The following is a 13466-nucleotide window of genomic DNA, read 5'->3' on the forward strand; positions in this document are numbered from 1 at the left end:
ATTACCAAAACACGATGGTATTGGCCCAGAAAGAGTATTGTTTGAAAGATCTAATATGCTGATGGTTTTCATCTGACACTAAGTGCTTGGGAATGTGACCTTGCAAATTATTTCCTCGGAGGAGAAGAACCCTTAAATTAGGAAGCAAACCAATCCAGCTTGGTATATTACCAAATATCTTGTTGTGCCTGATGTCCAATGTGAAAAGGGAGGAGAATTTGGATAAAGCATTTGGCATCAATCCTGTAAGCTCATTTCCTTGCAAATGTAAGAATTTCAGAGATAGATTGAAGTATGGAGGTATGGGACCAAAAATTCTATTTTGGGAAAGGTCCAAAAGCGAAAGACTAGATAGGTTGCAATACTCGGCTGGAATAGGACCTTCTAAATAATTTTCTGGCATGGAAAGCCACTCCAACTCAGAAAAGTTCCCAATCTGTGCAGGAAGACGACCTGATATGTTGTTTTTACCAACATCCAAAAGCTGTAGATGAGGGCTTTTGAATATACCAGCTGAGATCCTCCTGGTGAATCGATTGCCATCCAAATACAGATACGATAACTGAGTCAAGTTCGAATAAGTTGGAAACATTGGGCCTTGAAATCTATTGTTTGATAGCTTCAAAATTTCTAATGAGATGCAACCCATGGCCAACTGCTCTGGTATTTCTCCTGAAAAATTGTTTCTCGACAAATCTAAAGAAAACAATTTACTCATGTTACCCATCGACAGAGGAATGGTACCATGAAGAGCGTTTGTAGACATGTTCAAGTCTGATAAATTTGGAAGGCAGAGACCGATATTTTCAGGAAGTTGTCCGGAGATGTGGTTGCTGGAGACGTCCAGAAAATATGCATTCAGGTTGTTAGAATGAGGTGGCAGATGGAATGGGCCAGCTAAGGAGTTGCTTCCAAGGTCTAGCATTCCAAGTCTTTTATTATTCTCTAACAACCAAGATGGGAAGTTTCCCTTCATGTTGTTGTGGGAAAGGTCCAATTCTATCAAGTTATATTGGGTGGAAAGGAAGCTGGGAATGGTACCAGTGAGCTTGTTTATGTTGCAGTTTGATAATTGGAGGACTTTCAACTGGAATTTAGGAACCCAAGGTGTCGATTCAGTTTCCACCTCTAACTGATTGTGATAAGTTATAACATAGCCATCAAGATATCTACCTTTCAGTACTGAAAGTTCCACAACCTCGAGCTTGGAAAGATTAGCAAATGAGCTAAATGAGAGAGACCCCACAAAGCGGTTGTTAGAGAGAGAAAGGAACCGGAGCATTGTGAGGCTGGAGATGAGAGACAAGGAGATTTTCCCACTGAGTTTATTACGGGAGAGATCAAGTAGTTGGAGGGATGACAAGTTGCTGAGACATGGAGGAAGGCTCCCTTCCAGTTCATTTCCTTGAAGATCCAGTTCTTGAAGATTCTCCAGATTGCACAAAGCTACAAAAATGAAAATGTAATTAACTTATCACTACAAAATTCAGTTGGTCATAAGAGAAATGATCCTGTGCTCTGAATGTAATAAGAGTTATAGTGTTCTTAAGTACTATGAGTAAGTGCTTGTAGTCCAATTGATCGATCTAAGTTGCCGGTTACATCATTGGCATCTTTCATGGGCTACCATAGGAAAAAATTGCACCAATTAGATGATCCGATCAATTTGTAAGTTGACATTCTGTTTTATAGCCATCCATTTCCCCACCCATGGATGAAAGTGATGCTTTAAAACACCAAGTGCATCATGACCAAACCTATGAATGAGATGGCTCACTTGCAACATGGATTGGCTAGAACATCTGAATAGTGTGGTTTTTTTTTTTCATGGTTGCCATGTATTTTGGATCCTCTGGATCGATTAATTGGACAGTAATTCTAATAATTTAGTTTTACTATAATAACAACGCAATATAGATCCATATGTGAAAACAAGGCACTCTAAATGCTTTGCACCATAGGCCCCGTTGTTTAGTGATATAGATGATTTTATTTCAATCATCCATATATATTTACAGACAAATGGGCTGGTAGTGCATGTATTTATTAATTTTATTTTTATTATTATTATTTTTTTATGAGTGGGATATATTTCATTCTGGACAAAAATTACAATTTTCGGGTCTGCCTAGGAAAGGACCTAAGGAAGACCTATCATAAGAAAAACCGGGACATCCGGGCCAAAATAAAAAAACACCGAAAAAAACCCCAAAGGAGAAGGCAAGCCTTAAATCTTTCTCTCCCTGATCGCTCCTAGACAAACCTTGTCCAGGAAAAGGAGGCCCCTCGCCTGCTGAGGCAGATTAGCCCTACTGGAACTATAAAAACGAGATTGGGACACGCTGCCCTCACGAGCAAGAGCGTCACCCGTTGCGTTGCCCTCCCTGAAAACGTGCATGAACTCCAACGTAGCGAGACTGCGGAGCCTGTCCGCTAGTGCTCTCCAACCTTTCCATCTCCAGCCGATGTTGGCACCTTCCTTGAAAACCTTAATCACCAATTCAGAATCCGACTCCACCACAATTTGGGAAAAGCCTTTCTCCAAACACTGAAGAAGCCCATCATGAGCTGCCCGGATCTCAGCTCTAATATTTGACATCACTCCGTAACCAAAAGCGAAACCAATTAAATATAAACTGTCCCTTGTCAGCACCATAGGCCCCGATTGTTTAGTGATACAGACGATTTTATTTCAATAATCTATATTTACAGACAAATGGGCTTGTAGTGCATGTATATGGGGCTTTAAACATTTCACGCCATGGACCTACGGTTTAATGATCCAGTCAATGATCTGATCTACTTACCATCTGATCATGCATGTGGGTCCCACAGTGCACATGGCGCCATACGAATTGAAATGCATGTGTGGCCCATTGTACAGTGTGCGACTGATCCAAAACATTGAACATTTGAACATGGTGGGAATTTCTGGTGGTGTGGCCCACTTAAGTTTTGGATCTGCCTAATTTTGCCCTCATGTCCTAAGATCAGCTGGCAAGATATAATGGCCCAGAGTTTTGTCACACGGACGGTGTCATAGGAAGTAGGAAAAGGAGTTTCATATTTCTTCGAATTTGGAGGTAAAACCAGAATCTTACGGGGACTTCCAAGATTTATATGGAACCTCTACTTCATTGATCAGGTTATCGTTGATACTAGGACCTCGGGCCAAAATATCAGCCAGATGCACAACTTGGGTGGGCCATTCCACATGGAACAATGGGGATGGGATGACAACCATAAGTTTGTGTATGGGTCAGTATCTTTAATCAAACACGTTAATAGGTGTAACTCACCAAGATGAAGAGAAGACACAAAATTCTCCGTGATTCAAAACTCAAGGGAGCAACACCGTGTGAACTTACGGTTTTAGGAGAAACTTTATATTAACCATTTTTTAAGCCAAAAAGAGTTTTGTTTGGTAAAATCTTCTGTATTTAGGGTGAAAATAAAGGTCATCACAAGGATAGAGAGAGTTTTACATATGGAAGCGGATTGGCTGGTGTACCACACACCACCGACCTGGCTAGTGTGGGTACGTGTTGTGACCGTCCTCTAGCTCTGAGGTGTAAAAACGTTTCAAAGTAGATCAAAGTTATTCAGGCCCCATAATGATATATCCACACCATTCATCCATTTGACGAGATCATTTTAGAGCATAATCCCAAAAATGAGTCATCGAACACACTTCGATGTCATCGAAACTTATCCTTCGATGGCATCGAACAAATACCCAATCAGTCTAGAGACAAGACATGAAAATCAGATATCTTTCGATCTTCGATAACATCAAACATATCCTTCAATGTCACCGAACACTCTTCAATGGCATAAAAAAAGCACTGAAAATTCTCGATGGGATTGAGCACTATTCGATGGCATCAAATGGTGCTCGATTGCATTGAATGGTCTGTTGATGCAATCGACCGACCCTATTTCTGAATGATTTAAGACTTCAAAAAATAACAATCTCCACCACGCCTTCAATCATCAAAATGTAGCTTCTTGTCCTCTTCTCTCATCTCTGCCTTAAATCATAACTCCACCATTGCTTCTCGTGCATAATCTGGTCTCCTTTTATGCCTTCGCCAAGCCTAAAGAAATCGCACAGAACTTGAACTTCTCTACAGGAACCACCTTCGTGTGCATGTCAACTGGATTCACGGTGGTGTGAATCTTTTCCAGAGTCACGTCTCCTGGTTATGCCTTTCCCACAAGCAACGCCAAACTGTTGATGTTGGTTTTTGAACGAACCTTCCCTTGAGCCCTAGGTACCTGCATAGAACACGACAAAGGAGACCTTGGCTTGTGCAGGGGACCCTCCAATGCCAAAGTCAGGAATCCGGGTCTTTGTAGAGTATGTGGGAAGGGGGTTCAGAAACAGAGTTGTGTATGTGTGCGTACCTTTCACCATTAGAGGAGTCTCTATCTCTTAAGGGAGGTAGTAGTAATATTATTACTACTTAGGGTTTAGTAATATTACTACTTGGCCACTGATTTCTCTTTACAACCATCTTAGGAAATCTTGGGAGAGATCTTGGGATCTTTTTAAATTTGCAAAGGTTTGGGTGGCAATATTATTGCCGCGCTTCCACACAGTTTTTATATTTTTGAGCTCAACAACTCTTTAGGTGTCCCTATGTACACTTAGGCTTGTTGAAATGGCCTTCTGACCTATAACCCACTTGTAGTTACGCCGGCCTATTCAGTATGTTGGCCATTTGTTGTGCGGGCCTATGGACGTACTGACCTACTTCGTGGTCCGCCCTTCTTTGCTAGTAGATATCTCCTAAGTAGTTTGGCCCATTGGATCCATGCTGGTTGTAGAGTTGGCTCATTTTATAGGTCGTACTATTTTTGCCCCCAACAGTAAGCCCCCCTTACTTTCGAGTCGATCTCAAAGGTTCAGAAAGTAAATTAGATATTTCTTAGGTCAGGTCATACTGTCATAAATGTTGGGTACGATGGCCAGCATAGAAGTCGAGGTGTGTCGATAATCATGATCGGCGTAGTCGAAGTGGCGTTCTGTAGCTCGAGGTCACTTGGTCTGCCAGGCCGCCGTTTCGATGTCAGACCAGCTAGAGTTGACACATGACCAATTCTCAATATAGGGGCTGACTGACGCGTAGGGATGTACCGCGTGTCGAAAAGGGATAGTTGAGGGGACGTTGTACGGAACCTACATTGATGGGCACACTCAAGCATTGTCACGTGGCTTTCCTATATAAGGAAAGCTCTAATGCATTTTAAATGGTCCATTTGCATTTTTTTTCCCTTCCAATCGTCTTCCTTAGCTTAATAGTGGCGATTTTCGGCAATTGTACTCACCGATGGCCTGGCGACGTCTTCTCCTTGGTGAGCTCCATTTCCTCACTTGCCCCTGCCCTTTCTTTTTTCCTTTGTGGTGACTCTCAACATCTATAAAGACCATCATGTCTGACTCTGTAAGCTCATGGGAGGGGGCTTCCGGCGATGATAGTGGGGTGAGTAGCCTTCGAATGATCTCGAACTCACCGTCCCCATTGGTGATGATGGTCGATGCTGATTTTTGGGAGTTGCTGTCGTCGAGGGTGATAGAGAGGTCCCCGGCAGAGAGGCCGGTCGGCGTGGAGCACAACTTGTTCAATGAGGAGGATGCAGAGGGGTCCTCTAGTGAGGAGGGGACAAAGGGTCCCGTAGCCTAGACCCTTACTGAGGCTGACCTGCCTCGTTCGGGTCCCGTACCGATTCCACTCGGGTCTGAAATCGGTCTGCCGAGGGTGGAACGATCTCCTCGCTCATCCTTCATTCTATTTTCGAGTCGCCCTCCAGTGTGGCCTTAGGCTTCCTCTGCAAGGTCTGGTGAGGCATTTGCTCGCTTGTCTGAATTTGGCCTTGGGATAGATGATTCCCAACGGATGGAGGGCATTAATCGGCTGTGTTGTCCTATGGTTCGAGCTTGAGCAGTCTGGACTTATTGTCAATGAATTCCTCCATATATACTAGCTGAAGCCATACACTATTCACTCGGGCTGGTACTATGTCTTTGCACGGAGGGGGACTAGAGGATGCATTATCACGGACCCCTCATCCTCCAACAAGAAATGGAAGGATAAACGGTTTTGGGCCTCAGCTGTTGGGAGGTGGCGGATCGACCTTTCATTAGCATTAAGTCCCTATAGCGTTCATTGAACCCGGTTGGCATTCCTCGGACTTAGCACTTTCTTAGTTCGTCTCTAATTGGTCGTCTTGTAATGTGCTTAACTTGTTCATGTATGTCTTATTGCAGTTCTTCGCAAATTTCCCACTTTGTCTTTGAATCTTTGGAGCGCTTTTCCGGATCAAAGAGACAAGAGCACTAGGGAAGGAAGAGAGGTCTTGGAGAGTGCTTCTTCAGCCCGAGCTACTCTTAAGTCAGGTCTAGACACCGCCCTCACCGGTAAGAGCTTCGATAAGAACCCTGGCCAACCTTTAGGACTTTAAATAGCAGGATGCTACAAAGTTACTTAGTTTTTCTTTTTCTTGATGCGAAATTTAGGTTGTCATATCAACGAATCTGATGGTTTTCATGGTGGAAATGGGAAGCGGTTTGGCTGCTGTACGACACACCACCGATGTGGGGGGAAGGTCGGTCCTTCTTCTCCCCTTGTCGTGGAGGTCGGAGATGAGGGAGTGGCAACAGAGCCCGCCCCTGATGCTGCTGCGGTGACGGTCAAGACGACCGTTTGTGAGGAGGCTCCTTCTGAGTCCCAAGGGGCCGTTGAGCAAGGACCTATTGTCGAGCTGGTTCCAAAGCAGAGGGAGGAGCAGAGAAGGGAGGAGCCTTCTAAGGTTCGAAGGGAAGAGGAATGTCCTCCCAGGAGCATTCGTGAGACCATAGAGGAGCTCCTACCTTGGGTTGAGCGACACATGTCCAAGAAGGAGTTTTTCCATGTACTGGACTCTCCTTTAGACGCGATCCTTGCGTCCGTGGCGAAGGCCCTTCTTGGGGTGAGCAAATCTTCCTAAATATTTTCCTTTCTTCTTTATTTACTTGGTACTGAATATTTTCTGTCATTATTTTTTGGCAGTTTGCCCCGTGTATGTTGAAGGTGCATCGCGATGTTGATCAGGTGCGAAGGCAGGCATGGGAGACTTAGCTAAAGCTCTCGCAGAAGGGAGCTGAAGCCGATCAGTCTCGTGCTGCGACAGTTGCTGCAGAAGCTCGTGCTTCTTCTCTTGAGGCCAAGCTGGAAGCAACAAAGAAGCTTCTTGTTGAGGCTTCTGATAAGTCAGCCCAGCGAGAGGCCGAGCTGAAGGCGAAGCTCAAGGATGTCGGGGCAAAGCTTGGGGAGACCGAGGCAAAGCTCAAGATGACGGAGGCAGAAGCCCGAGCAGCTATCTCCCTAGCTCAGGAGGATGCCGTTAAGGAATACAAGTCTTCCGAAGAATACTCGGGAGATAAAGATGCTTTGTACCAATTGGCCTTCTTGAAGTGCGTCGAAGAGATCAAGGAGGCCATCCCAGACTTAAGCCTCTCTGGCTTCGAGGAGACTAGCTCTGATTTCGAGGCTTTTACCGATGACAGGCCTTCTGAGTAGCCTCCAAGGCTTGAAGATTGGCCTTCTTTATAACTTTTTATGAACTTTCAATGTAATATGCTCCTAGGAGCTTTTTGTCAATACAATTCACTTTTGGCTTAATGTTTGTGTGAGAATTTTTCTAAGTATATAAATCTAATCAAGTAGATAGATTGGATCTGGGTGGATCAGATCAAGTAGATAGATTGTATTTAGGTAGATCGGATCTGGGTGGATTGGATTGGGTAGATCAGATTAAGTCGATAGCTTGGTGTTTGGGGAGAGGATTGTTCAATCAACCACACTAGTCGTGGTAACCGTCGAGGGGTAACTTTTCCCCTTAAAGTTTAAGCAGTCAACTAGGTTTCTTTTCCCCTTAAGGATAAACCATTGTGGTGCTCCACTCACTATGTGAGTGTCATCATTCTAGGATCTGACCTCCTCTTGGGGGGTTGGCACGTTAAAGGGGTTTTCTCTTCCCAATTATCCTGGGAAGCCCTCAGTAGATCTTTTTTCTTACATTCCCTTAGGAATCTGAAGCAGAAAAATAGGGATTATGAAATTTTCATTCATGCTGACTTGATTATAACCAGTAAATGGCAAACTATGAATTGGCCCCTCAAGAATGGTAGATCTTGAGATGCTCGGCATTCCAGGGATGCTGGCCGTCTAGATCTTCCAGATGGTACAATCCTCGACCTATATCCGACATTTGCACGTGATCCTAAGCCGAGTCCTGCATGTCGAAGTCAGCTCGAACCGAAACTTGTACCTTAGCGACCGCACCGTCGCCGTGGTTCTAACGCCGTGACTCGCGCACCGATCCGATACCCAGGCCAGGAGATGTGGGCCTGCGTTCATTCTAAAGAAATGCCACACGTTGCGAACTTCGAGGGAATCTCTACAACATGTCACATCAAATCAAGTCAAGTACACCACCTTACCTCCATGCCACCTTACCCTATCCCAAGTACAAGCATCCACTCCCTCTTTTCCACAAGTCAACTCTCTCTCTCCCTACTCATCCTCTTTTACCAAAATTTCTAACAAACCATACCTATCCACCTCCTTTCCTTACAACCACCACTCCATCCATCCCTTCATCCATTATTTCTACCTCTCTCTCTCATTCTTTAGCAATTTTCCAAATTCCATGAGAAATTCCATACGTCCAAGCTCCTCTCTCCCAACTCCAAGTGTGGCCCATTTTTCCACTCTCTCATCTTCCATCTCAACCTTCTAATATCCATCAACCTCCATCAAAGTTGAAGGCAAGGAGCATACAAGTCTAAAGAGTTAAAGAAGGAGTGATATAAGTGGGTGATCCACCGTTGATTTCAATTTTAGGGCCACTTGTTGTGGGACCCAAAATGAAGTATGCAATGTAGAGAGGGGCCCATAGTGGCGGGGTCCCTCCATCACCGTCTCTCTTATCTCTCTCTCTCTCTCTCTCTCTCTCTCTCTCTCTCTCTCTCCTCTCCCTAGAATGTAGTGGGCCCAACCAAATCATGTTAAATCCACTCCATTCATCAATAGTGTGGCCCACCACATTTTAGGTAAAATCCACCATTCAGTGGGAAGTCCCACATGCCACCATGATACCTGTATTGTATCCCACTATCCAGTGTCCAGGGACGCTGACGTGCCCAGCCGTGGGCGTGGGTTGTAGCTAACAGTGAAGTGTGAACTAACGTTAGGGTGTACTAACTAGCTAAGCTTGGGGTGGGCTGCTCATGCAAGCCCCACCTTAAAGTATGTATATAATCCACGCCATCTATCCCGTTCCCCAGCTCATTTTAGGCGTTGAGCAGAAAAATGAAGCTAATCCGACTTTCTGGCGTGCCATAACATGGAGAATAGTACTTTTACCATTGAAATATATCCCGATGTATCTGTACATCAAAACCCATCGAATATTGGGCTTGATGGGTTTGTATTGAGCCATAGAAACTAATGGCTGGAGTAGATGCACCTGATGCGGGCCCCACTTAGGAAATTCCTTAGAAAATGTATTTAAAAAAATAATAATAAGCAAATAGGGACGTTGTTGCTGTCAGTGTCCAAGGACGCTGTCATTGAAACCCTTTTTGGGTCAAGGACGTTTGAATCAAATGATATTTATTTTTCCTCTTCACACAGGTCCGTGTGACCTTATCAACAGGTTGGGTGGAAATAAACATTATGGTGGGCCCCAGGTCTGTGGGACCTTACCAGTAGGTTGGGTGGAAATAAACATTTCGGTGGGCCCCATGTCTGTCTGACCATGTCAATAGGCTAGGTGGAAAATAGACATTATGGTGGACCCCACGTGGGATCTACTGATGTATGTATTGTAATCCACACCTTCCATTAGTGTGGACCCCACCATGAGGTATGTACTTCATCTATGTCGTCCATCCCTATGGGACCCACCATGATTCATGTGTTGCATCCAAACTGTCCAACCATTTTTTTAAAGATAAATTTAAGGCTTGAGACAAAATAAGACACATCTATTTATCATGTGGACCACAATGCACGATGAGGATTGAACGTCTACCATTGAAATCCTTTAGGAATGCAGAAGTTTTGGTTTAGTAGGAAATTTGTTTTTCCTCTTAATTCAAGTCTGTGTGACCTTATGATCAGATTGAATGGGAAATAAATGTTATGGTGGGCCTTGGGAATTTTAATGGTGGAAATCATTATCACCACTTATATTTGGGTGCGGCCCATTTGATATACATGGGGCCCATTGGCGTAGCCCAGTTGATGTACATATGGCCCATGTGATGTGGCCCACTTGCCATATGAGGGCCCATTGTGATGTATTCAAGGCACATGGGTTATGGCCCATTGCAATGTACATTAGGCCCATTGGTGCGGCTCATTGATGCGGCCCACTTGATGAATATAAGGCCCATGTGATGCGGCCCATTTGATGTATTTAAGGCCCAATGGGATGTATTTAGGTCCATTGCAATGTGTGATTTCACCGTGGTGTATATAATGATGTTTATAACGGGCTATGCCCTGGGAGCAATGATGGTTTGACGTCCACATTGTAAGGATAATGTTGGTTAAATGTCCACATTATGACTCTCCCTAGGGCCCATTGATAGACCGATACTTGTAGTGTGTAGGCTATCTAGGCCCATCTTCGTTATGAACAAATTCCATCACCATATAACATGTTTAGTATAGTTCTATGATTCACGCTCATACGCATCATATGTATGCTTGATATGAGGAGTAACTGATCATAATTATGCCTTCGGGAAGATTGTTTATAGGCTTCCTGATTAGCGGAGTTGCCCTTCATGAGCGCGTGGTATGCGCGGAATTGTATCTGGTAGTGTGATTTATGCACTTCGTATTTGTATGACATGATTCTTGTATGCCCTAGCGACATCGGGGCCATAGCCTCCATAGAATATCATGGTTGGCAGGATTGAATACCGAAAATTCTTGTTATACATGGGGTGTCATGGATGTCCCTAGGTGAAAATTCCTAAACCGATGGTACGAGAGGATGACTCCAACGTCGAGGCGAGTGGATACATGAGCGTGCGAGGGCCTTATACTAGTAGGGTGTCTCCCAGCGTGTCGTGGTCGGTTGGAAAGGGTGTGACCTTACCCCCTGAGTGAGGGGGCAATTACTAGGTTGAGTTTGACCGGCTTGAGGAATGGGTTCGTTATCGACAATCTGGGCCCAATATTGGCATGCGGATGTGAGGTCTCTTCCACTCTCTAGTTGTGCGCTTCCGATAGGGGCGACAAGCTAGCGTTAGTGTATTAGACCCGGTGATTATCGAGAATGAGAACCGTACTGATATATGATGCTCTAGTGAGGAGCTGCATTGGCATGTGGATGAGGATTGGCATGCTTGAGTTGCATCTCGCATCGCATGGTCTTAATATGACTAATGACATTCATATCTTGCACCATATAGCCTTAGTACGGTGATTGCATTTATATATTCATCAACATGATTACGTATTATTCGGCATTGCATTGAGCACGATCATACTACGCACACACTTACGCCACCCTCTAAGCTTTGTATAAGCTTATGCACGATTGATGCATGCGGTGATGCCCAGACGCAGCGTAGCCTTATCGCAGTTGGAGTGTGCGGTCGAGCTTGGAGTTTTGTTATTTTCATTATCTTATATTTCCCTTTCATACGTATTGTACTCAAAGTTTTTGATCATAATGGATTTTGTGTTGGTGTTATTGTTGTTATTGTTCATGGGTTATGCTTATACTAAATTAAAATCATGTTTGAAATCCTTCTTGTAGCATCTCAGGATCGGAACCTGGTGTGTGGGTGCCGAGAGCTGAGAATGGGGTACTATGGAGGCTGTCGGCGCTGATTCGGCGATCGAAAATTTTGTGAGCCAAGTTTCTGAGTTCAGGTTATGACAGAAGTTGGTATCAGAGCATAACTTAGGAATAACCGAGAACAACATCATATGTTTGCTATGAGTTTAGGATGATTAGGTTCCAGGTGCATAACCTTCCGTTTGAGTTCCCTAATGTGCGATTCTCAAGGTTGATTGGCGTCATTGTTCTTTCCTATAGGACATGCCGCCCAGGAGAGTGACCTGAGTACACCTCGCTCCACCACCTGAGGTTCCAGCTTTACCACCTGTGCCTCCCGTTCTACCGCCAGAGATCCCTGCTCCCCTGCCTGAGGATGACGTTCCTCCACCTGATGCTAGTGCGGATTCGACCGTGCCTGTGAGTGCCTCGCAGCTACAACAGATGTTGCAGTGATGGCTACGCGCTTCGAGGATAGAGGCGGAGTGCCAAGTCGTTTCGCCAACTCGGGTAGAGCGAGAACGCCCGAGTGCCCTTCTTCGAGAGTTCGGACAGCTCGAACCTCCGCGTTTCCAGGGCGAGCCAGACAATAGCTGAGAGGTGGCACTCCAATGTAGAGAAGATTTTTCATACCATGTCATGTACGACCAACGAGTCCGGTTGGCCGTATTTCTTCTCTAGGGAGAGGCCGAGCATTGGTAGACCGTCCCACCATGTTGGGACGTCCAGGTCAGACAGAATTTCTAGACTGTCTATTTTCTTTAAATTAATTAAAATCATTATAATCATTCAAAAATCATGAAATTTTGTGGATATGTGTCCCACCCATGGAAGGACTATCCTGAAAATTTTCAGGGACATTAGGGTCCTGTACCATCCGTGGTGTAGCCTGGAGTGGCCCACCAGGCTGGGATGCCTAGGCTGGGGCATCCAGCCTTGGCTAGCCGTCCAGGCCACGTTGCTGGCACACAGAGTGATCGTGATAAGAGGAGAGACTGAAAAAGGTAGGCCCCCTCCGGTGGCTCTCAACAGCAGCATCATCGACAGTAGGAGAGGCGCGCACCTTATCGAGCACCAGCAGCACCTCCAGCGCCACCCTAAAGGCCGTTTGCAGGGACTTATTTTAGGTTTGGTGGAGTAAGACACCGTAGGTAGGAGTGTTCCGACCCTCAGCAGCAGCAACAGCCCAGAGCACCACAACAGCCCCTGCCGTAGCAGCAGCGACTGCAATCACCTCTATCGTAGAGGCCCCAACCACAACTGAGACAACAGTATAGGTCGCCGCAATGGCAGCAGCAGCAGTAGGGACCGCAGAGGGGAAAAGCACCTCCCCAGCCAGCTTTTGCTAGATTCTACATAGCTCAGTAGGACTTGCAGTCTTCAAGAGGGGTCATTAAGGATATTCTACCAGTCTCTACATGCAACGCTCAAGTATTGTTTGATTCTGGTGCTTCTCACTCTTTCAAGTCTGAGGGTTTTGCAGTTCGATCGAATTGCCGATAGAGTCTACTCGTGAGGGATTGTCAGTATCGACACCCTTAGGGAAGACTACAGTGTTAGGCCGCTTCTATTTGTCTTGCCCTTTTTTAGTAGGGGAGACTTTCTTGCCCACCGAATTGTTT

At 45.2% G+C, this 13466-nt stretch overlaps 1 protein-coding gene across 1 annotated transcript in view; it reads right to left on the reverse strand.

The window, feature by feature from the left end:
• Window position 1: 1 nt before the first annotated feature.
• Window positions 2–13466, reverse strand: part of LOC131220131 (receptor-like protein 13) — a 66223-nt gene continuing 52758 nt past the window's right edge. Inside the window, exon 5 of the mRNA XM_058215102.1 lies at window positions 2–1446. Within this exon, the coding sequence (XP_058071085.1) occupies window positions 2–1446 (1445 nt within the window). The remainder of the gene's footprint in view (window positions 1447–13466) is intronic.

Source organism: Magnolia sinica, chromosome 12 (assembly GCF_029962835.1).
Source record: "Magnolia sinica isolate HGM2019 chromosome 12, MsV1, whole genome shotgun sequence".
NCBI lineage: Eukaryota > Viridiplantae > Streptophyta > Magnoliopsida > Magnoliales > Magnoliaceae > Magnolia > Magnolia sinica.